Source organism: Ctenocephalides felis, unplaced genomic scaffold (genome assembly GCF_003426905.1).
Source record: "Ctenocephalides felis isolate EL2017-DRISC unplaced genomic scaffold, ASM342690v1 CF-g0.4_SCAFFOLD_03573, whole genome shotgun sequence".
In the NCBI taxonomy this organism is placed as follows: domain Eukaryota; kingdom Metazoa; phylum Arthropoda; class Insecta; order Siphonaptera; family Pulicidae; genus Ctenocephalides; species Ctenocephalides felis.
This window is the reverse complement of record NW_020539727.1, coordinates 25537706-25564690: the sequence shown is the minus strand read 5'-3', so window position 1 is coordinate 25564690 and position 26985 is coordinate 25537706. Positions and strand designations below refer to the sequence as shown.

Here is a 26985-nt window from a genome sequence, read left to right as displayed (position 1 = left end):
CACCTACTAATATATTATATATTTTGTTGTTGGTTGAGATTAGCTCAGTGGGTAGCAGCTCAGCTCTTGAATTCGACAAAAGAAACCTGTGTCGGTTCAAGTCCCGGTCAGGGCAAAAAAAAAAATAAAAACACAATTATTGATCAAAATATTTCTATAGTAAAACTTGCCTTGATCGGGAACCCACTAATATATATATTTGTGGCAAGGCCTTCTAGAAATCTAGGGGGCCTTGCTTTCAGCATCAATAAGACATATCCGTTCACAGATGGCTCCAGGAATTTAGTAGACAGCTTCACAATTGTAACTTTTAGCAATTATTCGAACCTGTAAATCACAAGCGCCATCTACATTCAAATAATTACAAATTTTTAACAATTATTCGAACCGGTAATTTACAGACGCCATCTAGTTTCAGGTAATTACAACTTTTAGCAATTATTCAAACCAGTAAATCGCACGCGTTATCTATACTCAAATAATTACAACTTTAGCAATTATTCGAACCAGCAGCATTCTAGAGGCGTCATCTACATTTAAAATTACAACTTTTAGCATTTATTCGAACCAATAATATCCAAGCGCCACCTATGTACCAATAGATTTCACTACTTTTAACATTTATTCAAACCGGTAATTCACAGTGTCATCTACAGTCAAATTAATACAACTTTTAGCAATTATTTAAACCAGTAATTCACAGGGATTATCTACATTCAAATATTACTACTTTTAATTATTCGAATCAATAGTTTATCAAATTTTATCTGTGATAATCTTCATTGATTGAATAATAATAGGCATTTATTTAAATTGAAAAATAAACAGTGCTTGCTCAAAACTTCTTAACAGACAACCAAACTTATTTAATAGTACATTTGAAATATTATATTCCATGAAATACCTTTTCCAATGGTTAAAAAAGAGGCGCAGGATGAACTGTATATCTGGAAGGCATTACTCACTGCAAGGAATTTGCATCATCGCAATTGTGCTATTAAACCGTAACAGTGAAGTCCATGGCTGTATTGTCATCACTTTCAACTGGAATATAAAATAAATTGCATTAAATTTTGTATCATATATGTAGTACTACTCATGTGTGGTTTTTCTCTTCCATCCATTGTCTATTTCGAAACCTTCACTGTAAAAGAAAATTGAATTTAAGAACTTCATAATAATAATAATAAAAAAAAATATATACTGTTTTATTTTGAATAAAATATTGAATTTAATTGTTGTACCTATCAAGAAGCACGAGAGCCTTCCATTTATTTTGAGAGTTGACCAAGAATTGCAGTAGCAGCCAGCTGCAGCATATTTCATAGCTAATGATGTTTTTCTAATATTCTTTGTTTTGCATTGCCGGTATTCTCTGTAAAAAAAAATTATTACATTAATTATTCAAATTTATATAAAAAATTACCGACAATTTTTTTAAATCATTTATATTATTTGACTGCAATACTCGAGTAAATTAAATTTGTAATATAAATTCATCACTGATGAAATTTTTAAATATTATCAAGCAGTTTAACATTAACTTACCTATATTTGATTCAAAGTCTTTGATTAGGTAGCCATTTACTAGTAATTCTAGGATTTGAAATCATGCATCCTCTGATTTGCCTGGTTTTCTTCCAACAGTTCTCGTCTTGACGTGTTTAGTTATTCAAGCCAATCCATTTGCACCAAATGCACCAAAGGTATATTGTATTGTTCGAGTGAGGATTATTTCTGAAATAAAATAAATTCATTAAACTATTGTTATTTAAAGAGTAGAGTACATGAATTATTTTAAATATTCGAGCTAAACATACCTAATTTAATAAAAGCAGCAGCCTCTTTGAAATCCTACGGTAAGAATACATTGGTTCCATTCTTTGAAATGGTTCTCTTCAGTTAGGGCCCACGATTGCTTGTCACGTTATTTTCTTCAGGAATGCACATATTACCCAATATGCATGTCGACAAGTCCACATTGTTTGATTCAATGTACGATTTTTAGAGCATCACCCTTGTTATTTCTTTCAAGAATGCACATGTTCCACAATATGTATATCGGCAAGTCGATATTGTTTCATTCACTGTAGGAATTGCAGAGCATCTATTCCACAATATGTATGTCGGCAAGTCCATAATGCCACATCGTTAAGCGCGGTAGCGCCGGCACTTGTGAATTTCCAAGTTAAATGAATTTTTGTTATGAATCATTTGCCACAACAAGCATTTCAATGTCGATCTCAAAGATTTCCCAAACAGTTTTTATGTATTATTCATAATGCAAACGACGATTTGTTCAAATCATGATGTTGCTTCTAGTGTGTATTAGCAGAAAAATCAACTGTAAGACATGTAATGAGTAAATGTCATCTATTTAAAAATATCAGTGGATTGCAATGCAATTTCCTTCAATCTAAAAATTGAAAACTGTCAAATTAATATAAACCTAAAATAATTTTCAATGTAAATATTTCAAACAAATTAAGAAAACTCAACAACATTGAATTTTTAACTTATAAAGTTTTTACGAGATAATGTTTGCCATTCACATATAAAAATATATTACTTTAAATATTGTAGGTTAGAATAGTGAATGTTGTCAGCTAGAAATATAATAAAATCAATGTACCTAAATATACTTTACAATTATAACTTGTAGCTAACAAATTGAATGGCAAACTCACTCAGTATATTGTCTAGGAACTCACTTTTCAATTTTTCAAGAATCAATGAATTAAAAATTTCAAGTGAAATTAAATTTGATTTTCATGAGCAAAAATTAAAGATAAATGAATGTTTGTTAGCATATTGACAGGTCCAGTGGTCCGAGATCCAATAAAAATCAATAAATCATTTGTATTCCAAAACTGATTAATACATCTATTATGTACATCAAATATCAGATATTTTATACAGATTTGAATGATAAGTACAAACATTGTTCACATTGTTATGGATTCCGTATCCAAATTTATACAGTTTAACCGTAAAACTCCGACGCGGCGCATACTCGCTCCGATATTCTATCTCGCCCATCGCGATTGCTTCGAAAAAAAAATTCAAAGTTTTCAACAAAAATATATCAAAATTATCAAAACAGTTCTCATTTTCAAATGTTTTCAAAGGCGCCGAAAAAGAATAAATATAGTTTTTCATTGATATAAAACAGAAAAATTAACAAAAAATGCAACGATTTTTTTATATAATATAATATAATATATAATATTTTTATTATAAGCAAGCTCAACACATGCAAAAGACGGTAAGAAAAAGAAAAAAATTAAACTATAAATATTTATTAATAATAATCGTAAATATATAAAGACACAAAAAACTCATTTATCTCATATAAATAAATATCCGACCGACGGAGGGTTAAACAAGTGGTGCATCATGCCTTGCTGCTGATTGCTGGAACTTAAATTACCATAATTTAAATTTATGTAAAGCTTCAAAATTTTTTGAAATTTTTGGAAAAAATAGTTTGGATTTTTTTTTTTTAACAATTTTGGCACTTGAACACGAAATGGGTTGCGTCGCCTTTGAAATGAGCTGTGAAACTCAAAGTGAAAATATAATTTCAATTGAACTGCATACTACCGGCTACGGGCTTGCCAAAAAAATTTTCGAACGCAGTACGGGGAGAACAAACCGTTGATAATGTGCGCATTACTCATCCGCTTTTCAATGTTTGCGATAACCAATAAGTTTGGTAGGTTTTCAAGGAACTCTCGTCGTGAAAATACTAACATTCATGCACCATGTTACAACACATAGCAAAGAATATATAAAATGCAGTTTGAATAGAAAATACCAGAAAAAAGACAACATACTGGTTCACATATATCAAAAAGCGTGTATTTCATACAAAATGTATGGGTGGTCTGGACAGACCACTCCGACCGTTCAAAGTATAAGAAAGTTAATATCCTTATAATTATCCTTCTGTACATTTTTTCCTGATTTTTTTATTGATCGACAGCTAATGAAATTTTAGGAAAAGTCAAGAAATTTCAAGTCGATAGGATTACTAGAAATATTCTTTTTTTTTAATTGAAGTCGAAAAAAGTCCGGCCAGACCACTCCGACCGACGGAGGGTTAATGTTATGTTAAAACGATGTACAAATTTATAAAAAACTAAACTGGTGGTTCAAATATGTACCAATAGCAAAATAATTTTAAGAATCTAAGAGCTGTGTTAATAAGAAATCGTGATTTTTGGCATATTGAAAAAATCCTAACCACTGACCCATTGCCGCCCCATTTTTCTTGCAAATCTATTAAGCAACGCAGTCTACTTTAAACTAATATTTGAACGTGTAAATGGATGGATGATTTCAAACATTTCAGAAAATTCTAGCGATATATAAATCAAAATGTACTCGGAAGCCGCAGTAATTGCGTCCACGCAATTAATTCATTTTGTATAATGAAAAGCCAAAATGATCAAAACTGAAAATAAAACTACAAGTTCTCGTATTACGGAAATTCGGTATCGGTACCCACAAAATCAACACGAAAACCTTGAAATTAATATAAGAAATATGTATCACTGACCTTTTCTCCTGTAAACGGTGCTGCATCAGTTCCAATTTCTCATGTAAATTAGACTTGATAAGGGCACAATTACAAACACTTGAAATTAATAGGTATAAAATTATCGCACTATTAAACTGAATTCAATTCGTAACAATGTTGAACTCGCGCAACAAGCCGGTCGGCTACGTCCATTTCGCCGAGACCCTTCTAGCCGTAAACCGTACACCGTACACGGCCGCAGTCGAAAACGAAATGATATCCTTTAGCAATGGCAGGCCGATTCGAGTGGTGGGGAGAGCAACTAGGTGATAGGTGATGGGCGGTGATGGGCGTGGCCTGCCCCTGCGACATATCTTTGTCCTTGTCCTGCGCATTAATCCTATGCGTGGAATAGAGTGCGAAATAGTACTCGAGCGCACTCGCACATGACATAGTTGTCCTTCTCTGTACGCAGCATTGCATAATGGCCGATCGGCTTCCGAAAGAACCTGCGCCATTATCATGTTGTTTGAGCTTCTGTCTGTCGGCAAACTGCAACGTAAAATCATATTATAATTATTTTTATATTTCAATCGACATATAAAGGAACTCTTTTTCTGTAGAATTTATGATAAAAGTTTATGTAAATAATAACACAACAGTTCATGCAGAAGGATAAAAACAGACTGACTGATTCTTTATGATACTGATATATTCTTTAACTAATCACTTTGAATCGTTTATGAATTTTTAATTATTTTGGACATAATATAAAAAGACGGAATGTGCAGGACATTCTCTGATGCCATTCTTGCTTTAAAACTCCGTTTTGTTGAAATCCAAAATGTACCTATTTCGCATAAAAAGAAGTTTGCAAACTACAATTATTTTATTATTGGTTTTCCATTGTAATTGTTCACACCAAAATCACAGCATCCGATATATTGATATAGAAAGAAATCAAATATCTAAATAAAAAATTATTATAAAATAAAATCAATCAATACAAAAATTAAACTTTGAAAACATTGTAAATACAAATATAATTTGTAGTTGTAATAAAAACTAGTTGGTATTGGTATTTTGCCTTGAGGCAAGTTACATGAACTTTCTGATATGTGTAAATAATCGACTATATAAATTAATTTATGAGCGATTAAACGTATTCCGAGTAGATTTATTACACATAATTGAAAACGAACAAACACGTTAACTCGAGTATTTTCTAAAAGCAAATTTTCAAAAATTAATAACTTTTATAATTGAACCAGTTTCGGTAGGACTTAATGGTTTAGATGTACATTGAGATCAAGTACTCTAGCGTTATACCAAGTAAATCGTCTAATTTTAATTTTAACGAACGTCAAAAAAACTACTCATTTTCTCAAACTTTGATGAATTTTTAAAATTCAACTACTAGTAAGGCCATAATAATTCAGTAAGATCCATAAGACCATAGTATATATCGCCCAAAAAAGTTCCATAAAAATCGGCGTAATATTTTTTTCAACGGTTAATTACAAGGAAACGGCTCGGTAGATTTTCACCAAAAACTAATCAGTATCATTCCCAACTAATATCTTTCGAACAGTTTTTTTCTTTAATCGATTCGGTAGAATGAGCTTAAATGTGGACGAAAAGTTTAACACTTTTTTTCAAATTACAAAGAAACGGTTTGGCAGATCGTCTCACAAAACTGACCAACTATAGTGCTCATTGAGATACATCGAATGACTTAAATTTCTAAAATCGGTTCAGGCGTTTTTAAGCAAACGTCGATTAAATGCCAAAAAATCGATACCAATTTTTGCAAACTTTGACGAATTTTTAAAGTTAAACCGATAGTGTCGTAGGGCCGTAATATTTTAGTATGATCTAGAAGACGATGGTATGTACCGCAAAAAAAAATTATAAAAATCGTCGAATTTTTTTTTTCAAACTTTATTACAAGAAAACGACCCGGCCGATCTATACCAAAAACTAATCAGCACGATTCCCAACCAATACCTACGAACGGTTTTTGAATTTTCAAAATCGATTCAGAATTGCTGGCTAAACGTGGACGAAAAAGTTTTCACTTGTCTGCGATTTACAAAGAAGCGGCCTGGCCGATCGTCGCACAAAACTCATAAACCCTAAGTCGTCATCGAGATACATCGAATGGCTTTTAAATTTTGGAAATCGGTCCAGCCGTTTTTGAGAAAACGTTGATTTACGGCAAAAAAATTGTTCACACACACGCGCGCACACACACACACATATACTTTTTCCAAATGTTAGTCTCATTCGATTCAGAATGGCTTGAAACGTCGAGAAAACATAAAATTAGCAAATCGGATCTTTTGATAAAAACATAAACTTCTCCTTCGGGAAGTTAACACATAATTAATATTACAAATAAAGTGTTTTACAACAAATCATTGGTCCTTCGAAAAATCAATCAAACCTAACAAATAGTAATATTCTACTACTATCGACGCCACATCTATAGTTTAAAAAAAAAATTGTTAAGAATTAGAAAGGTATTGGCATAAATTTGGAAATTTCAAATTAGACGCAAATAGTGTAGTTAGTAGGAAAATGATTTATCAATCATGAATTTTTTAAAACTCGTCAGAGGAAGGTAATACGCTACTTTGACAAGATTTGCAAATTCATATTCAGGATATTGAAAGTTTGTTCAAAGTGAATATATTTTATCGAGTAATCGACATTATTATTAAACAAATTAAAACGCGATTCTTCCGATGAATTAACATGTTTCAAATTTCAGTATGTTGCTACAATAGAAGTTTTCAATGATACTGATCTATTAAATAAAAGCTCTAAAATTTGTTTAGATAAAAAAGACATTAGAAATTCAGAATAAACAAATTTTAAAATCATTATTAATAGATCAGAGTACCATAAAAAAAACTTTTGTTCAGATTCTGAACCATTTGCCAGGGAAGTTTAGTTTGCGATCAACTCTTAGAGGCGGAATACGAAATACCTACTTCGGTAAGAAAAGATTTCATTTACTAAATAGCTTATTGAAGTTAACATTTTATTTTTAGTTCAAAACAAAATATATACATGGTTCATGCTATTGTTTCCTAATAAGCTAGACGACAAATGGTTTCATCTTCGTTATAAAAATCGTCTAAAAAGTATTGAAACGGATTGGAAAATAATAATCTAGATATCAATGATCAAATATATGATGAGAAAATATATGTTAAATCACAAAATATTTATTGTTAAAACATTTTAATTGCCCGAGGTTTTTCTCGGACTACGGTAATAAATTGCAAGTAATTAAAAACTATGTTGGAACTGATTAAAAATGCAGAATCATTGAAATCCATTAAATAACATTAAAATTATGAATATTGCAAAATCTTAATGAAAACAAAAATTATTTAAATTATTTCAGGTAGATAATAATATATATTCGAGGAATTGATTATTTTTATGGCTATAATTTGTAATTAACTATTTTATTCGCTGATAAAATAATTGACGAATAAATTGTCAAGTATGATATAAAGAAATTGTTAAATTATGAAATTTTCATTATTAAGTCATATTGTTTAGGTCGGAATATAAAAATTAATTTGATAAAATATTTTTAAAATTAAATTACCTGCACGTTTTTTAATAGCAAAAGTAAATCGACTGTCAAATAATTGAAAATAGTAGCCATTTTATAAAGTAAATTTCATAAAAACTGATTTTATTTTCAAATTTATCAATCGAATCACATCACTGCTAATAATATGTATTTTAGCATGATCAGATGTTTCGTAAAATTGTTCAATAAAGTAATTTTTATAACAATACTAAAAATTCAACTACTTTCATATAAAAATTGATAAATAAGATAATTTTTAAGGCAAAATTAAATTTGTTCGTCATGAATCATCATCGTCGAAACATGAAACATTTTAATTAACGATTTGATTGCTCGCAAATGATAAGTTCCATCAATTAATCATATATACATTCATATATTTAATTCAATAATTACTACAAATATACACAAATAATTAACGTGCATTTAATAAAGAATAAACATTGCATAAAGTGCGATGTATTGCAAACGGACTGTAAATGTTGAATTGAATATGTATGAATCTATAAATTCGGACAGATTATTATCTACAGATATGGAATTATGTAACACTCCAATTATTCTGCATTTAAAGTGAAGTTTTGTAAAACAAATTGTTGCGAATGCATTTATAGATCTTTATCAGACAAAAGTAAACTAGAGGTGTATGGCATCGTGCCTTAAAGCAAATTGCTGGAACTTCCCGTACCGTAATGAAATATTCGAGAAATTTTAAACGCTTTCAAATATATTATTACAAATACTGTAACTTTCATTAATTTTGCTATCTAGTCATATCTGAGCAATCAAAATCAAATGTGAATCATAAATCAATTTATCTCCACAACATTAACAACCGTTCGTCATTTCATTTCACTGAACTGTCATTTTTTTAACATTTAGCTTTGTATCTCCGAAACCGCTGGGCCTACCTTTGCCAAAAACTAATAACCACTTTTCCCCGTCGTTACGAACTGAATGTTTTTTGGATCATACAAATTAGATGATCCGTTCTCTCAAAAACTCGATTTCTATTTTCCGCACTCTTTGCTCCATATCTCCGTAACGGCTTGACCTGCCTTTGCCAAAAACTAATCAGCACATCTCCCTATCAATAGAAATCGAATGTTTTTTAAACCATTCAAATCGGTTGATCCGTGCGCCCGAAAAAAAGCGGACATACGAAACACACACACACACCCACACACACATTCATTAGATTTCTGAGGTATGCCTTAAAATGTTCAGAAACCTCCAAAACGTCGAAAAATGCAAAAATTTTCATTTCCGATGTTCGGCCCATTATTATAACTACCCTTCGGGAAGTTAATTAAATGATCAAAGTAGTAATCAAAGTCATTCAATCTAATTTTAAACGTATGTTATGAAAAACATGCATGCAAATGCGTTCTAATATAATTTTGAAAACAATTCAATCGAAGCAAATACTAATATTGGGTCTATTGTTTAATTAATAACTACTCAGTAATATCATTGTAAAATAAACAAATACTGAATGAATAGAAAAGGCGTACAGATATTTAAAACATTTAACTAATTCATAAAAAGAAACCAATTTGCAAGAAAGTATCAAAATAAAAAGCTGAATCGCGAATTCCTTAACAAATTCATAAAAGAAAACTAATTTGTATGAAACTAGCTTAATAAAAGTGTGAAAACTTTTAGAGAAATTAGGAATCATTTACATGTAATGGAAATATGCCAATGTTATCAGCTATAAATAACATTATAAGACAATAGCGTAAACATGATTAAATTGAAATAAATATGTGTTATTGGCTTCACTGCTTGAAATCAATCATATTTCCGCGAATTTGGTGTGATCGTATTATATATGAGCATGCCATTTAAATAAATATCACTTACCACAGCGGCTTACAATCATTCTTGATTAGCTGGAAGTCAGCATCCATACTACGATAATAAAAACTCCTTGGAATGTATCACAAAAATCACTTCACACACAAAACTTTGACATTGTAATAATACTATTTTCTAATAAACACTACAGCAATTGAAATTTGAACAAATATCAGTACTAAAATGTAAAGTTTGCAAGACTCCAAAGAGGTTTAAAGTATTAACATGACGCCAATTGGACAAACATCTGAAAGAAATAATTATTATTATAAATCAATATATTATAATAAATCAAATTAATTTTTATTCACAAATACTCAATCCAAATGCATATAAATTGCCAGTAGCCTGATGTGCTGAAGAGACACAGGTTGTTCAGTGAATAAATGTACTAAATATAATGTAAAACAATAATCAAATCAATCCCAATTTCTTTAAATAATACATATTTACAAAATTTGTGAAATAAGTGTAATATTTTTAAGATCTATTTGATTTTATTAACTACAACCAAATGAAACCATACAACAAAATAATAGTATAATTACCTTAACTTCAAATTTCTGATACGCTTCTCAGGATTCCAATAGTCTTCTAAATACAAATGAGTAACAATTCAATGTACTTGGCTTCAGGTAAAATCTGCAAAATAGTATAATACTAATAATAGATATATAACTATCAAATTCATTCATATCGAGAGACTGTGGAAAGAAAAGTTTGTATGTTATTGTGACTAGCTAAAAGAATATTGTTGCCAGAATTGAGTTGGCTAGTTGATGGTGACGAAGAACTATTTCATCATGAATTAAAGTGTTGTGGGGCTCTTTACATCTATAGCAAGCACCTTTAAAACTACGCCTCTTAGCATCATGTCCAGGAAGTAAACAACGAATGCACAGTGAATGCTTTAACACCAGATCCTTGCGCCCTGAAATCTCCAACTCCTTAAACTTGGAACATTTGTACAATGGATGACTTCCCTTACAACAACAACACGGAGATACTACCCTTTTCACTGTACTAACATGAACCATTTTAGAATTTCTCTTTCTCTTCATTTCTCTTTAGAATGAGTTCTCTAAGGCACAAACCCGCAGCTCCAGAAAGGAAAAAAATTGATTTACCGTTAGAAGAACTTTCCATTCCTGGACAAATTCCATGCCATGCCATGCGAGTATGGCTGTCAACCTTCTTGTTTAGCATATACAACAGAATAAGATCCTAATGTTTAGTTGGTTCATATTCAGTTGAAAGAACACGTATTTGTTGCCTCGCACTTTGTGCCTGTTCCTTTGTGTATCTGTGGTATGTTGTCGATCTGCTGCAAATGGGAATTCAGTATTTAAAATTTAATGTCATAAGTCTTACACAGTAGCTCATAGGCCGTCCTCAGTGTAAATCTCATTTGTTAAGCTTAAAGATGATATTAGTTTTGCAGCAGACGATAGTAGAGCTCCCTTTAGAGAGTGCAACTTTTGGACTTGCAGCAACTTTGTGTTATTGTTGTGAATTAACGAGTTATAAAGATCTAATAAATTGGGTCCACTCACTATAATCACCGTTGAACTTGGGTAACGTGATCTCTGGTAACTTTACATCTAATGCTGGATTTGAATCTACCGACCTAGACAGTGATAGGGTACCAATATTCGTAAGAGCATTTAAACGTGACATATGCTAAATAACATGTACATTAATTAACTTATTCTATTCGTACCTTACCTTACAAGTTACAATTGTCGTAAATACCGCTTTCACGCCACTCCGGTGCTCCAAACCCTTGTATGACAGTGTCTTGTGTTGTTATTGTATAAGGTGCGACATAGCCTTCTGTGCCAGGTGTGCTCCAATTCTCAGATGAGCCCCAGTAACACGAATAACAGCGATGACAAACTCTGGAGCCTCGTGCGCCTAACTTCTTCTCAAATGAAATCTGCGTGCATTCACTCAATTCACCAATAATAAGTATTGCTGCTCTATTGTTGAGCTTGAGCGTATTCAATTCTTGTTTTTAGCGTGAATAGTTTTAAGGTTCAACCATTTTTGAAACTTTTTATCAACTTTCTTCACGGCGAAAAAATCGGCGTCCTTTTATATATATTAGCACTGATTTTATTAATATTATCCGTGATGAAGAACCAAACTTTATGATATAAAAAGAAACACGCGAAAAAATTATATACAGAATCTGTTGAACACAGAAATAATAATTTTACATTTACGAATACTTGTTGTAGGTTAGACGGCGGCTTAGACATTAGACAAAAGTGACAGAACAGATTGTACAAGGCATGCAACATGCATGCATGTGCATTTGCAGAAAGCAACACTGCTGAAATTTTGACAGGTTATGGTCAACACCGGAGCAAACTTCAGTGTGTATGGGTGTTCTGGCAATCGTAATTTTTTGTTATTTAATGACTCTTTTAAAAACGTAACTAGTTTCTTTACAAAATCAGCAACATTATACAAAACCAAATATGCACTAATAGAAAACCGAATATCAAACATCAATTTCCTGAAAAATACAAAGATACATCCTTGGAACGCTGGGCGACTTATTGGAAATTCTTTTTAAAGGACTATAGAGAATAATTAATGAACATATTCACTATTTCAATCGCAAATTGAAATGTTTCAACATAACCTCGAAAACCATTCACTCACAATGCCGAATATTATGCTGAAAACCTTTTCAAATTAATAAAAAACAAAAGATCATTACTTTATATTCTTTATATTATTATATTATATTTATTTATATTCATCACTAATTCAGTTATTCACCAAATAGATGCAAAAAGTGTGAAGCACTGCACTGGAATACGAACGGACTGGAACGGACCCTAGTATTCTAATAAGGATTCTAATGACTAATTTGGCGCAAAAACACAACATTCACTATATTAATCGTTTTGGTATTGTTTAAGGGCTTTCCTAATCACTTTTTCATACTTTTCAATGCAATAATTAATGAACATATTCACTATTTCAATGGCAAATTGAATTGTTTCAACATAACCTGAAAACCATTCACTCACAATGTCAAATATTATGCTCCCGATTACGTCGGTTGGTATTAATGTATAATGACAAATGTAATTGTAACTTAATTTTAGGTTAAGGATTTTTATGTCAAACATAGAAAATGCAAAATAAATGAGATTTGATTGAATAAATTATTATATTTTAATCATTTTCACTAAAAAATTAAGTTTTATATATTGACCCCGCCCACTCTCGATAGGCCTGGGCGTGGCCGAAAGTGTCTGTAGGGATAGTGTCCGTCGGCTTGACGCGCGTGAATAATTTTATTAACTAATTTATATAAACACAAATGTGATTGATTATATATTTAAATTAACCTAGTTTTTAAAAAAATATGTTCCAAGAAGATTTTAAATATTATAAATCCCGAACGAAAAGTCCTTCGCTCGATGATGTTATCGATTTTAGGGAAGAAAAATTAATTTTACAAAATGTAAGATAAAGCATTCGTACTAACTAAGATATACTATTTTGGACCAGATATTAGCTCAAAAATATTATCTGGTTTAAATAATAAAAATTATTAATTGCATAAGTTTAAAGTTTCTCTGATATATTGAGGTTAACGACAACCAAGTACATAAATTCATGATTTAAACACAAAAATGTAAATTTAAATATATATATATATATATATATATATATAATATGTGTGTGTGTGTTAAATGTTAAATATGAACAATACAACACTCAGATTTTTAACACACACTTTATTTAATAATTACAGACGTTTCGAGATCATGTTATGCCTCATCGTCAGTGTAATTTCAAAAACAGTTCGAGGTTCTAGATTATCCGGACTAATTGTTGTCGATAGGCATCCGGATAATCGAAAAACCGGATAATCCAAATTATGAAGAATAATGTTTTGTTTATCAAAAATAACAAATGCATACATAGATATCAACAAAAATCGATGTTTATTAGAAAATTAACACTTACATATTTTCTTAGATTACATTATACATATTATATTAATCATGAGGTAAAATAATCAGGCGGTACGTAAAGTATCAATGAAGAAGAAAAGTTGCTTACAAATAATTTGTTGATCGTTTTTGTAAAAACCAACAATATAGAGCTTCTTCTAAGAGTTCATTTTTCGGTCTGTTCACCATCTTCCGATTTTCACTACCCTCTTCACTAACTAACTTGCGAGTGTACAACAAAATTGAATCGGCATTCTTTTTAATATCGCTTATAATGGATGTATTTACACCGTACTTATCAGCTAACTTTCGGCCGGTTTCGCCTTTTTTAATGATTCTATAATATTTATTTTATCTTTAAGGTAGTGAAAATCGGAAAATGGTGAAGAGACCGAAAAATGAACTCTTAGAAGAAGCTCTATATTGTTGGTTTTTACACTCTTTAAAAATGCATATATGCACGTCAAAACAGAGAATGTATTAATGTATATATGCACATCAGAATAAGCAAGTTCCGACGCGATTGTGTCCGGATAATCGCGAATCCGTATAACCGAGGTTCGGATAATCGAGGTTCTACTGTACTTATAAACTACACATTCTTTAATATTTTATTTAAATTACATTTAATTTTTGATATACAAAAAACACAAACTAATATTTGCAATACTTGACTCAGTACTGAAAAACTGTAATTGTCATATGTTTTTTAGTACTGAGTCGAGCATTGCAAAGAATAGTTGGTGTTTTTTGTATATCAAAAATTAAATGTAATTCAAATAAAATATTGAAGAATGTGCAGCATATAAGTAACTGTTTTTGAAATTACACTGAATATGAGGATTACCATAGTCTCGAAACGTCTGTAATTATTAAATAAAGTGTGTGTTAAGAATCTGAGTGTTGTATTGTTCATATTTAACATTATATATATATATATATATATATATATATATATATATATAGAATTTTATGATATGAGTGGAACGAATATTAATTGTTTAATATGAACAAAACAGCACTCAGATTTGTTTAACACAACTTTATTTTATGATTACAAACGTTTCGAGACCAAGGTGTGCCTCATCATCAGTGTAATTTCAATAACAGTTACTTATTACTAAACATTCTTTAAGAAGAGTTTTTAGTATTACTCAAAGAATGTTTAGTAATAAGTAACTGTTATTGAAATTACACTGATGATGAGGCACACTTTGGTCTCGAAACGTTTGTAATCATAAAATAAAGTTGTGTTAAACAAATCTGAGTGCTGTTTTGTTCATATTAAACAATTAATATATATATATATATATATATATATATATATATATATATATATATATATATATATATATTACATATGTTTGATTATTTAACACAGAATGTGTTGAAATATAATATAATTTAGTTGAAATTGTAAATGTCTTATCATGAACTAAAAAAAAAGCATGAACTGTAAAATGTAAAATTCAATTCGATTCGATTTAGAGTAATTTGTGACATATTTTCTTATCGAAACTGTACAATTTAAAATAAACAGTTTATTTCATCTTCCTAGCCTCAATTAAGTGGAAAAGTAAATTATTAAAATAAAATTCAGAAAACTTACCAAACATTATTGTTTATTTTAAATTAATTTTTTCATTGAATATATAATTTCTTTTCATAAATATAATCCTTCTATATACCTTCATACATTCATTGTGTGTGTTTTTAAATAATTTGTGTTTTGGGTTCGAAATACATTGAACACTTATTTAAATTTGTTTTAACCATATCTTTGTTTTTCGTTCTTCTTAATAGCTGGATGTATTCATGCATGATGCATCTTCTTAATAACTGGATGTATTCGTGCATGATGCATGCTAAACAACTTTTTTGTTTCGAATGATAAAATTTCCATCATCTGAAAAACAATTGTAGTTGTAGTTATTCATAATGTTTTATTTTCAGCCAAACATATCAAAAATCCCAGTAACAGCTAATCTAATTGATCAAGTCACAAACCCCTCTTTTTTCCTGAAGCCAATCGAACAATGGGAAATATATGAAGTAACAAACAGACCAGGATTATTATTTATACAAAATCCTTTCACCACACATGGACAACGATACTGGACTATTCGAAGTTTAAAAGAATACTCGCAGAAACCTAATAAAAGCAATATTGACAACTTAGTAATTGGATAAAATATAACATATAAATAGATATAATAGATAACTGTAATTGATTTTTCACAATACAGAATTTATTGAACGAAAATGAACAGTGGTGGTCTGTTTTAACAAATTCATCTACAGATGTTATAAGGAAGAAAAAGCTTACAAAAAAAATGAGATGGGTCACGTTGGGTTATCATCATAATTGGGACACTAAGGAATACGATTTTGACAATAAAAATAACTTTCCAGGTACTCTTATAGATTTAACATAGCAATCAGTACTGAAATTATAGACTTGTGTATAATTTTAGATGATTTGTTCAACTTGTGCAAACATATTGCCAGTATGTTATCATTATCTGAGGATTATCAAGCAGAAGCTGCTATAATAAATTTCTACAGAGAAGGTACAGTTGCTTAATAAATACAAAAAGAATATGGTAGTATAATTTCAACTTGAACAGGTGACACGTTGTCTGGACACACAGATCATTCTGAACCTTACAAAATGGCACCGTTGATATCATTAAGGTAATAACAAACAAATAATTTTGCATTGAATCGGATTAAATGTTGCCTTTCACTTTTGCAGTTTTGGTCAATCCTGCATATTCCTTTTAGGGGGCACCACCAAAGAAACTAAACCAACGGCAATTAGAATAAATTCAGGAGACATTTGCATCTTATCAGAGCAGGCACGATTGTGTTACCATGCAGTGCCCTTGATTTTAAAATCCGATGATAAACCATGGTTAGTAATAATATTCAATAATTAGCCATTTTATTTCTGGTAATCACTTCTATATTTTCCAGGCTTGAAAAGGATGAAGATGCAGTGCAGATATCTGCCGAAGATTTATTTGCTAATAAAATTGATGTAGATACTTATGAAAAATTGCTGGATGATACATTTTTTAAACCGTTTGAGCAATACTTGAATGAATGTAGAATTAATTTGAATGTAAGGCAAGTTTTGCATAAAAAAGTGTAAATGGAATATAAAATTACTAAATATCTAATATGTATTAATGAATCATATTTATTATAATCATCTTTAACAACAGTTTATAATATTTGTTTAAAATATATAAATATAAGAATTATATATAAGACTCTTTCATTTTCTATTCTAAGATTAGTATTAACATTATTATTAAATATTTTATTATATGAAGTCTGACAAAACAAAAATGCACCTCTGCATACTTACTGTTTTATATTATAATTTTTGTAATAATTGTGATCTTAATCAAAATACATAAAAATACACATTGTATAAAAACTACTTAATTATTATTTGAATACCATGAGGACCTGCCTCTATAATTAATTGAGAAGTATTATGATATATAAAATAATGTATAAAAATTATGTACATTACCCAAATATTAAAATTCTAATTATGGTCTTGTATTTTATATCCTCATAATTGTCTATGTTTAAGTTTCACAATATATCCTTCACTCGGTTTCAGAATGATATCGTTTTGAAGTTTGATATCCTTTATTTTATAATCGCATGATATTTCATAATTTCTTAAAATTGATGACAGCATCATCATTAATGAAATTTTTGCATACTTTATGCCTGGAATAAAAATATTAATATATGATATAACTTGTATTATATTGTGTGATATATATATATATATATATATATATATATATATATTTATATATATATACCTATACAATTTCTGGGTCCTGCACTAAATGGAATATAAGCATACGGATGTCTCGGCTTATTAAAAATACTTTTCTCACTATTGTCATTATTCATTGAATATCCGTTACTACCATTTGGTACATTTGTTGTTTTAATCTCATTACTAAATTCATTTTCCTTAACATCACTGTTAATAGCAATTGATTTAACATCTCCATTCTGGATAATCTTTCCATTTGTTGTGGCATAACCATTTTGAACGATTCCGACTGTTTCTGTTTATAAAATGATCAGTTTTAATTGCAATGAAAAGAGAGTTGTGCAAGTAAATGTTGTAATGAATTAATACCGTAAGAACTGGCACCATTGGCAAATCTTTCTGGTCTAAATTGTTCTGGTTCTGGCCACAATTCAGGATCTCTGTGCAGACCGAAGATACCGATACCGATGCTGGCACCTTTGGGTATTGTGCAACTCTCTAAAATAATATATTTTAGAAATAATTATTAGACAATTCCTGGTAAATGAGTAATTTTCGTAAAATTTGGTGACAAATTATATTTCAGACATATTGACAACTTGTTGCATGAATATTTAAATATGAAGATACATGAAATAATCCGATTTGGAAGGCGTGTAATTTCACTCTGGTTTGTGTTTTACAGATCGCATAGCTAATATTTGCATTGAAGCTTAAGGGATATTAAGGAACTGTGAAGAATTTAATTCAAATGACTCACTAATTTGCATGTACTATGTAAATGTACGGTCTAAGCTTGAGTGAATGGATCAATTATTTGGTATCCTCATCATATTAATAGCTCCAATGCGATAGAGAAAGTTCAATGTATATTCCTAAAATATCTATATTTTAAAACACACACAATTTACCCTGAATGTGGCTTCGACCACAAGAAATTGCTAAATGAACTCAGCATATCATCTCTTGCCACACGTCGTTTTATCAATAGTATTTTGTTTCTATATGAACTTTGTAATAACTTTGCCCTCATTTTTAACCAACGTTCCTAAATTATCTTCATGAACACAAATATTTTTTAATTATCCTATTCCTAAACCTTATGCCCTGTTAACTTTGTCTAATTTACTTATGTCTTCTGACTTTAACTCAATTAATTAAGATATTGATATTCATAGTACTACACTAATTCGAATAATCTCCATCTGTTCAACTTAATATTAAGCTTAAATTATTTTATCTTGTTCTATGTTATTTTATGAAATTGTTGCATTATGTATTATACTATGTTGTGTTATATCTGTACTATATGTATGATAACTCTACGTAGAAACTGTTCCGGAGGCCATGTGATAAAATAAATAAATAAATAAATAAAATATCTATTACAATGCACTAGTAAACCTGTGTAAGACTTTACTAAAACTTATTAAACATTCATGTACTGCATTGTTTATATCACATATAAATATGTCTTTTATAAATTAGTGCAAAATTAAATAATCAACAAGATTGTTTATTACTAGAGGACTCTACAACAACTTGCAAACTGGTCGAAGACTCTACTAAAATTTATTTAACTTTTGTGCACTATATGATATATTTTATATACATTTTATATGTATAAAAAATCGTTTTATATAAATAATATATTTAAGCTATATTGCACAAAATTGAGTTATTTACAATTCTGATATTAAGGAAATTTAGAATTCGATGAAATTTTCAATTTGGGAAAAAGTTCTTCACTAAAGAGTAATCAATGAGATTTCTAATTGATGTCTTTGAAACAAACTTATATAACCTGATGTAATCGTATTAATTAAATTAAATTTATTGAACACATTCCATTCAGTTTCGAGTTCTAAAAATGTACATACATAACTTGAAAATGTACAAACTGAGTAACTTGAAGCGTCGTAAATAAATTAAGCAAACTAGTGGGGTGGGTGGCATCGTGCCTTAAGGCAAATTTCTGGAACTTCCCGTACCGTAACAAAATGTTCGAGGAATACTGAATGTATATAAACTGAATTGCAAAGTTGAAATTATTTGTTTAAAGTATATTAGAACTATAGTCAGAATTAAAAATAAAATCTGAATTATTTTCGATATATAAATTTTTTTTCGAAAATCAATAATTTTGTTAAGACAAGCAGAAAGTTCTTTGAATCATTCAAATCGGACGCTTAGTTCTCTCAAAAACTGCCATTTTTACATATTTAGCTCCGTATCTTCGAAATGGCTGGGCCTACCTTTGCCAAAAACTAATAAACACTTCTCCCAATCATTACTAATTGAATGTTTCTTAGATCATTCAAATCGGATACTCCGTTCTCTCAAAAAGTCGATTTTTATTTTCTGCATTCTTTGCTCCGTATCCCCGAAACGGCTGGACCCGCCTTTGCCAAAAACTAATCAGCTCTTTTCCCTATCGATAGGAATCGAATGTTTTTTGAACCATTCAAATCGGTTGATCCGTGCGCCCAAAAACGTGACTGGAAATTTGTATCCATACATACATACACACACACACACATCCATTTTTTCTGAGGTATGCCAAAACGTTCAGAAACCTTCAAAACGTCGAGAAATGTAAAAATTTTCAATTCCGATTTTCGGCCCATTACAATAACTTACCCTACGGGAAGTTAATAGTATTTTCTTAAACTTTCTGTTACCTAATTTGATATCCTCCATACATTTCCTGACAATGAACGGCCCCACCGGAAACAGTCTCATCGTCTCTTTTATGGCCAGATCCAAATATACCATATTCTGCAAATCAGAAATTTCAGGATCGCGATTTCCGTCTGGTCCGCTAAAGATCTCTTTCAGTTCATTAACAACCAGATCCTAGATAAAATTAATTTCATTAGATATAAAACACTTCTATCTATCTATCATCTTTTATCAAGTCGAGTTGATTACTTGATAGCTTTTATGTATCCCGAGCATCATCATGGTGAAACAGGCTACGGTTGCTGTGGTGTCGTTGCCTGCTATCATCATGGTGCTGACCTCGTCGTTCAGTTGCTGGTCGGTCCAGGTCTGACCCTCTTGTTTGGTGTATTCGAAGAGCAGGTCCAGGAAAGCCTTGCGCTTGCGAGTGAACAATGGTATGTCGTCGTCATCTGGAAAAATAAGATTGCATTCAAAGTAAAATCTTATATATAAAAATGAATCGCAAAATGTGTTGGTAAGCGCATAAGTCAACAACGCCTGGACCAATTTGGCCAATTCTTTTTTTAAAATGTTTATGTCCAAAGATGGGAGAAAAAATCGAATAATTGCCAGAAAACCCCTAAAGCCCTTTTCTTTTTCTCATACAAACGTTTTCTAACTAAAACGTAAAATTAATTTGAGCTGTACTGCTATTATATAAAGTTCATATTAAATTACAAGCACTCACTGTAGGCTCCTCCTAAACGATTATTCGGATTTTGATAAATCTTTCTGAAGTTTGTTAAGGAAATTTTCTAGGATGTATGTGATTATAAAGTACTGGGATGTATGTGCAATATTGTAGAAATAAATGGAAAAAATTGCAAAAAACAACATGTCATTCTTTGCATTGAAAATAAATGAAAACTATCATCAGCCAAAAATTTCAATTTACTTATGAACCTAGACAATATTAGAATATGTATAATAAATTTATGATTATGAATACGAAAAATAAAATGTTTATATTATTATTGCCAAAAAGCAGCTGAGATGTGCCAGAAATTAAAATAATATAAAATACAGTATATGTATGGCAGATTGAATGATACACATATGAACAGGATATGACAAATTAATTCATGCGAAAAATACGAGCGCACGCCTTAGGGTGCGCTAACACATGATTCGGATATTAAATTTTCAATATAGGTTTAATATATAATTTCTTTGCATCTTTTACTAATCTTCCACAATATTTTTAAAATTCGTAAACCTTCACTTTATAATAACAAATGGGAAAGTAAAGATGAATACATACAATTCGGCCCTCACGATATCGATTAGAAGAAGTTTAAGATGCAATTTAGGATATCTTAAATAATAAAAAATTAAATTAATTTAATCCAACATGAAGTACCAGTGTTATGTTATGGTTATGGTTGTGTTATACCATTTATTTTATTTAAAAGACTTCAATTTCCAATATAGTATTGGAAGTGAGACTCATCATTTTATTTAAAGAAGTTCTACATTTAACATCGCTCATATTATAAATGCATATGCAATTTCGCGTGAAGAGTAATTTAAAAAACAATAATTATTATTTTTAGGTAAACGGTAAATGTTAATATATTTTATTAAAAAATTGTAGACATGGGTACAATACAAAGTCTGTCGGGTCATCTAGTTAAATCAAATAAAAATAAATAAATGATGATCATTTTCATGCAAAAATGTTCATTTGAAGATTCTTACCTCTTTCAGCTCGTTCTCTTTCCAAGTTTTTGGCATTGTTGTACAAAACTTTTTCACTTTCGGTTCCAGCAGCAAAACTGGTCGATTTTTCCTTCTCGTTCAATTCTAGCCTCTTACGTTTGATTACCTAAAAGTCATATATAATTAACATAATTAAATTTATTAAATCATCATTTTTTTACCTTATCTGTGAGATCTCTGAAGTATCGAATTCCCTTCATGAACTCTTTGCCTGCAAGACTCTTGTAGAATATAAAATCTGGATAGTAAAAAATATTGTACATACGTTCCGATTCAATCTTCAGAGTCCTAAAAATATTAATATTAATTAATAAATAATTATTTAACTAGTGGTGTATGGCATCGTGCCTTAAGGCAAATTGCTGGAATTTCTCGTAATGAAATATTCGAAATTTTAAACGTTTTCAGATATATTATTACAAATGCTGTAACTTTCAATATTTTTGCTATCTTGTTATATTTGAGTAAATCAAATGTAAATCATGAATCAATTTATCTCCAGAACATTAACAATCGTTATTTCATTTCGAATTCAATTTCAAATAAATAGTTGCCCAATTTACACAAAAATGAAAGAGTGCTCCCATATAGTCACAGTCTAAATATTCTGTGCGACATTTTCACTTATACTGTGCTTAGCTTGGCGGCATTTTCACATTTTTCAATAGTTTTTTCTTCGTTTTCACAAAATTGGAAAAGTGTTCCATACATACATAAACAGTCTAAACGCACTTGGGTAAACATTTGTACCAGAGTGGCGCTTAGACTGTGCTTAAACTGGGTCATTTTTTCAATTTTTAATCCAAAATTACAAAAATATTTAATGAAGAATAAAAAAAGATGTAATATTTGTTTATCTTCAAAAGCAATTGTTTTGTCAGTACAAGCAGAAAGTTTTTTAGATCATTCAAATCGGACGCTTAGTTCACTCGAAAACTGCCATTTTTTGCTCATTTAGCTCAGTATCTTAGAAATGGCGGGACCTGCCTTTGCCAAAAACTAATCACCTCTTCTCCCAATCATTACAAATTGAATGTTTTTTAGATCATTCAAATCCGATACATCGTTCTCTCAAAAAGTCGATTTGTATTTTCTGCACTCTTTGCTCCGTATCTCCGTAACGGCTGGACCTTCCTTTGCCAAAAACTAATCAGCACATCTCCCTATCAATAGGGATCAATAAATACTATTATACTATTATAGTTTTTCAAATAATAAAGCCCAACAGCAACTCGGTATACTTATAAATTACTCGGTAAGTAAATATATTAATTTCAAATTGCAATTGCAATAACATCAACACATAGTTAACCATTTCATCAAGGTAGTTTTCTTTAACTAATTATCATATTATATTTTTTCTAGAACGATTTTCTGGGAAATCACTACAGAATTTTATTGTTTCTGAGGTTTCTGATATAACATTTATTTCATGCATAATAAGAAACAAAAATGAAGGCAAAAAACAGGTTTACGCGTATTGAATATAAATAAAATCCAGTTAATCTAGAAATTTACAATCGCAGTAATGACGACAGAAAACTAAATTATAGTATGAATTATTTATACAAGAAGTTGTATCTATTATTTTACAATTAGAATGATTCAGACAAAAAAAGTAGATGCATATCAATTAATTGCAGTGCAATTTTATATTCAAATGTTAATAACACTTGCATCGACATAACTAGAAGGATATATTTTTTAAATTTGTATAAAATTTGATCTATATTGTTTGTAATTCAAGCCTTTCATTAAAGTTGATAATATATATATATATATATATATATATATATATATATATATATATATATAGTTATTTTACTACTAAACATCTTATACTAGTAATATTTATTATGACAAAACTTTTGCCGGGTCAGCTAGTATATATATATATATATATAAAAAATAAATATAATATAAATTAGTGCAAAAAGAGTGTTGTTTGTTCATATTTCCAAATTAATATCTATTATCCACTCAGAATACATTTGTAATATATATATATATATACTAGCTGACCCGGCAAACGTTGTTTTGCTAAGTAAGGTATATTCTAAACAATTTCTAGAGAATCAAAAATATTAATACTATAAGTGTATAAGGATGTGTTGTTTGAATGCTATATACAATGAGGTATTATAAAAACAATAAACGCCATTAGTTTGTCTATGTTTTGTCAATTCAATCAAACTGGAAGTTTTATACACTTTCTATAGAAATCATGGTATAATCCAATCCAAGTATTTTTTTGGTATTTCGACTTATTGATTACGTTTTAAGCTTTTCAGATTCTTTTGGATTCTGGTTTTTGTGTATAATTGTAAATACTACTACTGAGCTTATACAAATTTTTCAAAATTCTGCGAGGAGAGATAGAAAATAAATTAGATATATCTGCTTTGACCTGCTTTTTGAAAAGTTTCAAACAACATACCTTGAATTAAATTAAATTTAATAAAAAGTATATACGTAGAGCAGGGCAAGGCTTAAAGGTCCAATTTGAGTTTGAGCAAATATAAATTTTATTATGAAAATGAAACCAACTTCATCACAACAAATGACACATTTCAAACGAACAATTAGCTGACTACGTTCAGTAAAACCACAGACTTCGTCATTTTAAAAATGTGCTTTTTTTTGCTGTCTTTCAAAAATTTGTTATCTAGACCTTTTTACCCTATAGGCGGGGTAATTTGGAACGGCCAGATGGCAAACAGGTTTAATGTCTTATTTTAATTTTAAAGGTATTTTACAAAATAATTACATTTTTAACTAATGCTAAAAAGCTACCAACAGAAGAAAATACTTTTACTATGGATTTTCAAAGATGACCGTTTATCTCCCAATATCAAAGTCATAAGAATCAAGGTTATAGCTGGTTATACATCTTTCTCCCTTCACTTTCAAATAATGTTGTTAAACAATGCTTCAGCTTTACTGGATTTTGATACTTTGGTCGAGAAACTTTTAACCCCGTACCTTCATATATTACTAACCATTCTTTGATAAATTCTGGGAAATTATAACTGGGAATAAGTTATTCGACAAAATGTACATGTAAATGTAAGTAATGCTCTTTTTCAGACTTGGTCGCGGCATTATTATTAAACTTCACTTCACCTTATATATATATATATATATATATATATATATAGTATCATAGATTGAATAAACTACATGGATAGTTTATAAATAATTAATTCTGAATTAGAATGAAAAACGGGCTCTAAACTACCTCTCTGCCACCAATTACTGAGCCACAGCAACGCGTGGCCGGGCTAGCTAGTATTTTTTTTATATATATAAATATACTATCAATTAAACTGAAAATCGGGATAAAAAGTATCCTAAGTCCTTCTCCTGGCTCTAAACTACCTCCCTGCCAATTTTCATCTAAATCGGTTCAGCCGTTCGTGAGTTATGAGTGTTAGCACATAAAGCGATCCTCTTTTATATATATAGATATATATATATATACTAGCTGACCCGGCAAACGTTTTGTCATAATAAATATTTCTAGTATAAAATGTTCAGTAATAAAATAACTAATTGCAATAACGGTGCATAAGTGATAGGAGCAGCTTTTAAAAAACATATCAAAAGTTTACCCACTGCAAAGCACGCCACATATAAATGTCCCTTAATAGTCTTTGCATTTGCCAACCTAATCAAAAACTGATTCTATTTAAATTGAATTGGCACATTTAAAGTTTCAAGATTTTGATATATTATTATTACCACGCTTTTCATTAATTCAGTAATTATGTCAAAAATAATCAATGACTGAACGAGGGATAAAAAATGATTGAACTACTAAAATAACTGTTAAAAAATAGGGATTTGTGATGAGAAAATAAAAACTTAGGGTTGTATGTATTTTTTAATGACAAATTATAAAAAAATAAGGGCGAACAACTCTTATCACTGATTCCCATATAAAATTTGATAAAAATCGGTAAAGTCGTTGTGGAGGAGTACGGAAACGAACTTTGTAATAAGTAAATTTTATATATAAGAAATGTGTAATATCAAAATGTTACGATGAAAAAATTAACACAAATACATTTTACAAGATTCGCATCAACAACAATAAATGTCTAATTAATACGGACAATAATAAATTTCAATTTAAATGTTTATTATTACATAAGGTATATTTTATGCACGTAAACAAATTGTAAAACGTATACATGCTTCTATGTATATAAATTACTCTCATAATAAAATTATTAGCAAGTCATTGCAGAAATGTAAAAAACATTTTCGGCTCACAACTTTGCAATTGTCATTTTGTTGATTTTAAATTTTTTATCAGTCAAATTTTTCCATATTTATACTATATAAAAATAATTATATAAAAATATCTGTTACGGCAAAGTCCAAAATTATGCCTTGTAAGTTAACTTACTGAATCTCAAATCTTACAAGTCGATTATGTACACATACCAGGAGGCATATGTAAGTTGTACTGTGTGCAAAATGCCACTTACACCTAGTTATAATATTTCTACTCCATTTCAAAGTTGGACTATAATTTCCCAGAACCGGTCAGCCTCGTCATGAACCAGAACAAGTCGTTTTTAAATATATGTCACGTCGATTGTAATTGTTAAATAATTAAATGTGTCATTTATAATTATATAATCTTAGCTCTAATAAAAATGCTGGTAAGAAATCAGGTTATTATCGAGCAGAAATTAGAAGAAACTAGAAATACTACATAATTGACGCACATGGCGTTAAATTTTATTTAAAT

The 26985-nt window shown here is 29.8% G+C and overlaps 2 protein-coding genes and 1 long non-coding RNA gene across 4 annotated transcripts in view; 1 reads left to right on the top strand and 2 right to left on the bottom strand.

Moving 5' to 3' along the window:
• Window positions 1-1033: 1033 nt before the first annotated feature.
• Window positions 1034-2343, bottom strand: LOC113389094. The gene is made up of 4 exons (XR_003368208.1): window positions 1821-2343; window positions 1549-1737; window positions 1245-1375; window positions 1034-1144 (listed from the first exon to the last, which is right to left on the bottom strand). It is a non-coding gene; the product is annotated as an uncharacterized LOC113389094 (long non-coding RNA).
• Window positions 2344-13248: 10905 nt separating this feature from the next.
• Window positions 13249-17129, top strand: LOC113389838 (nucleic acid dioxygenase ALKBH1-like). Its single transcript, XM_026626842.1, has 7 exons — window positions 13249-13479; window positions 15929-16153; window positions 16222-16387; window positions 16450-16545; window positions 16603-16669; window positions 16731-16889; window positions 16952-17129. Exons 1-7 carry the CDS (start codon window positions 13381-13383, stop codon window positions 17127-17129), a joined length of 990 nt encoding a protein of 329 aa, XP_026482627.1. The 5' UTR covers window positions 13249-13380.
• LOC113389095 (cytochrome P450 4C1-like) overlaps window positions 15762-26985 on the bottom strand; it is a 58135-nt gene continuing 46911 nt past the window's right edge. For both annotated transcript variants that reach the window (XM_026626154.1, XM_026626155.1), the window contains 8 exons: window positions 22388-22514; window positions 22206-22332; window positions 20715-20917; window positions 20465-20639; window positions 18153-18281; window positions 17824-18078; window positions 17520-17725; window positions 15762-15881 (listed from right to left, as the gene is read on the bottom strand). In XM_026626154.1, the coding sequence (XP_026481939.1) occupies window positions 17562-17725; window positions 17824-18078; window positions 18153-18281; window positions 20465-20639; window positions 20715-20917; window positions 22206-22332; window positions 22388-22514 (1180 nt within the window). In that variant the 3' untranslated portion in view covers window positions 15762-15881; window positions 17520-17561. The remainder of the gene's footprint in view (window positions 15882-17519; window positions 17726-17823; window positions 18079-18152; window positions 18282-20464; window positions 20640-20714; window positions 20918-22205; window positions 22333-22387; window positions 22515-26985) is intronic.

Bases quoted from the DNA above. Each gene is read 5' to 3' on its own strand.
- LOC113389838 (XM_026626842.1), top strand. From the start codon at position 13,381: ATGTTCCAAGAAGATTTTAAATATTATAAATCCCGAACGAAAAGTCCT. The intron at 16,154-16,221 runs GTAATTGGATAA...TTCACAATACAG, and splicing joins AAAGCAATATTGACAACTTA to AATTTATTGAACGAAAATGA. The intron at 16,890-16,951 runs GTTAGTAATAAT...TATATTTTCCAG, and splicing joins AAATCCGATGATAAACCATG to GCTTGAAAAGGATGAAGATG.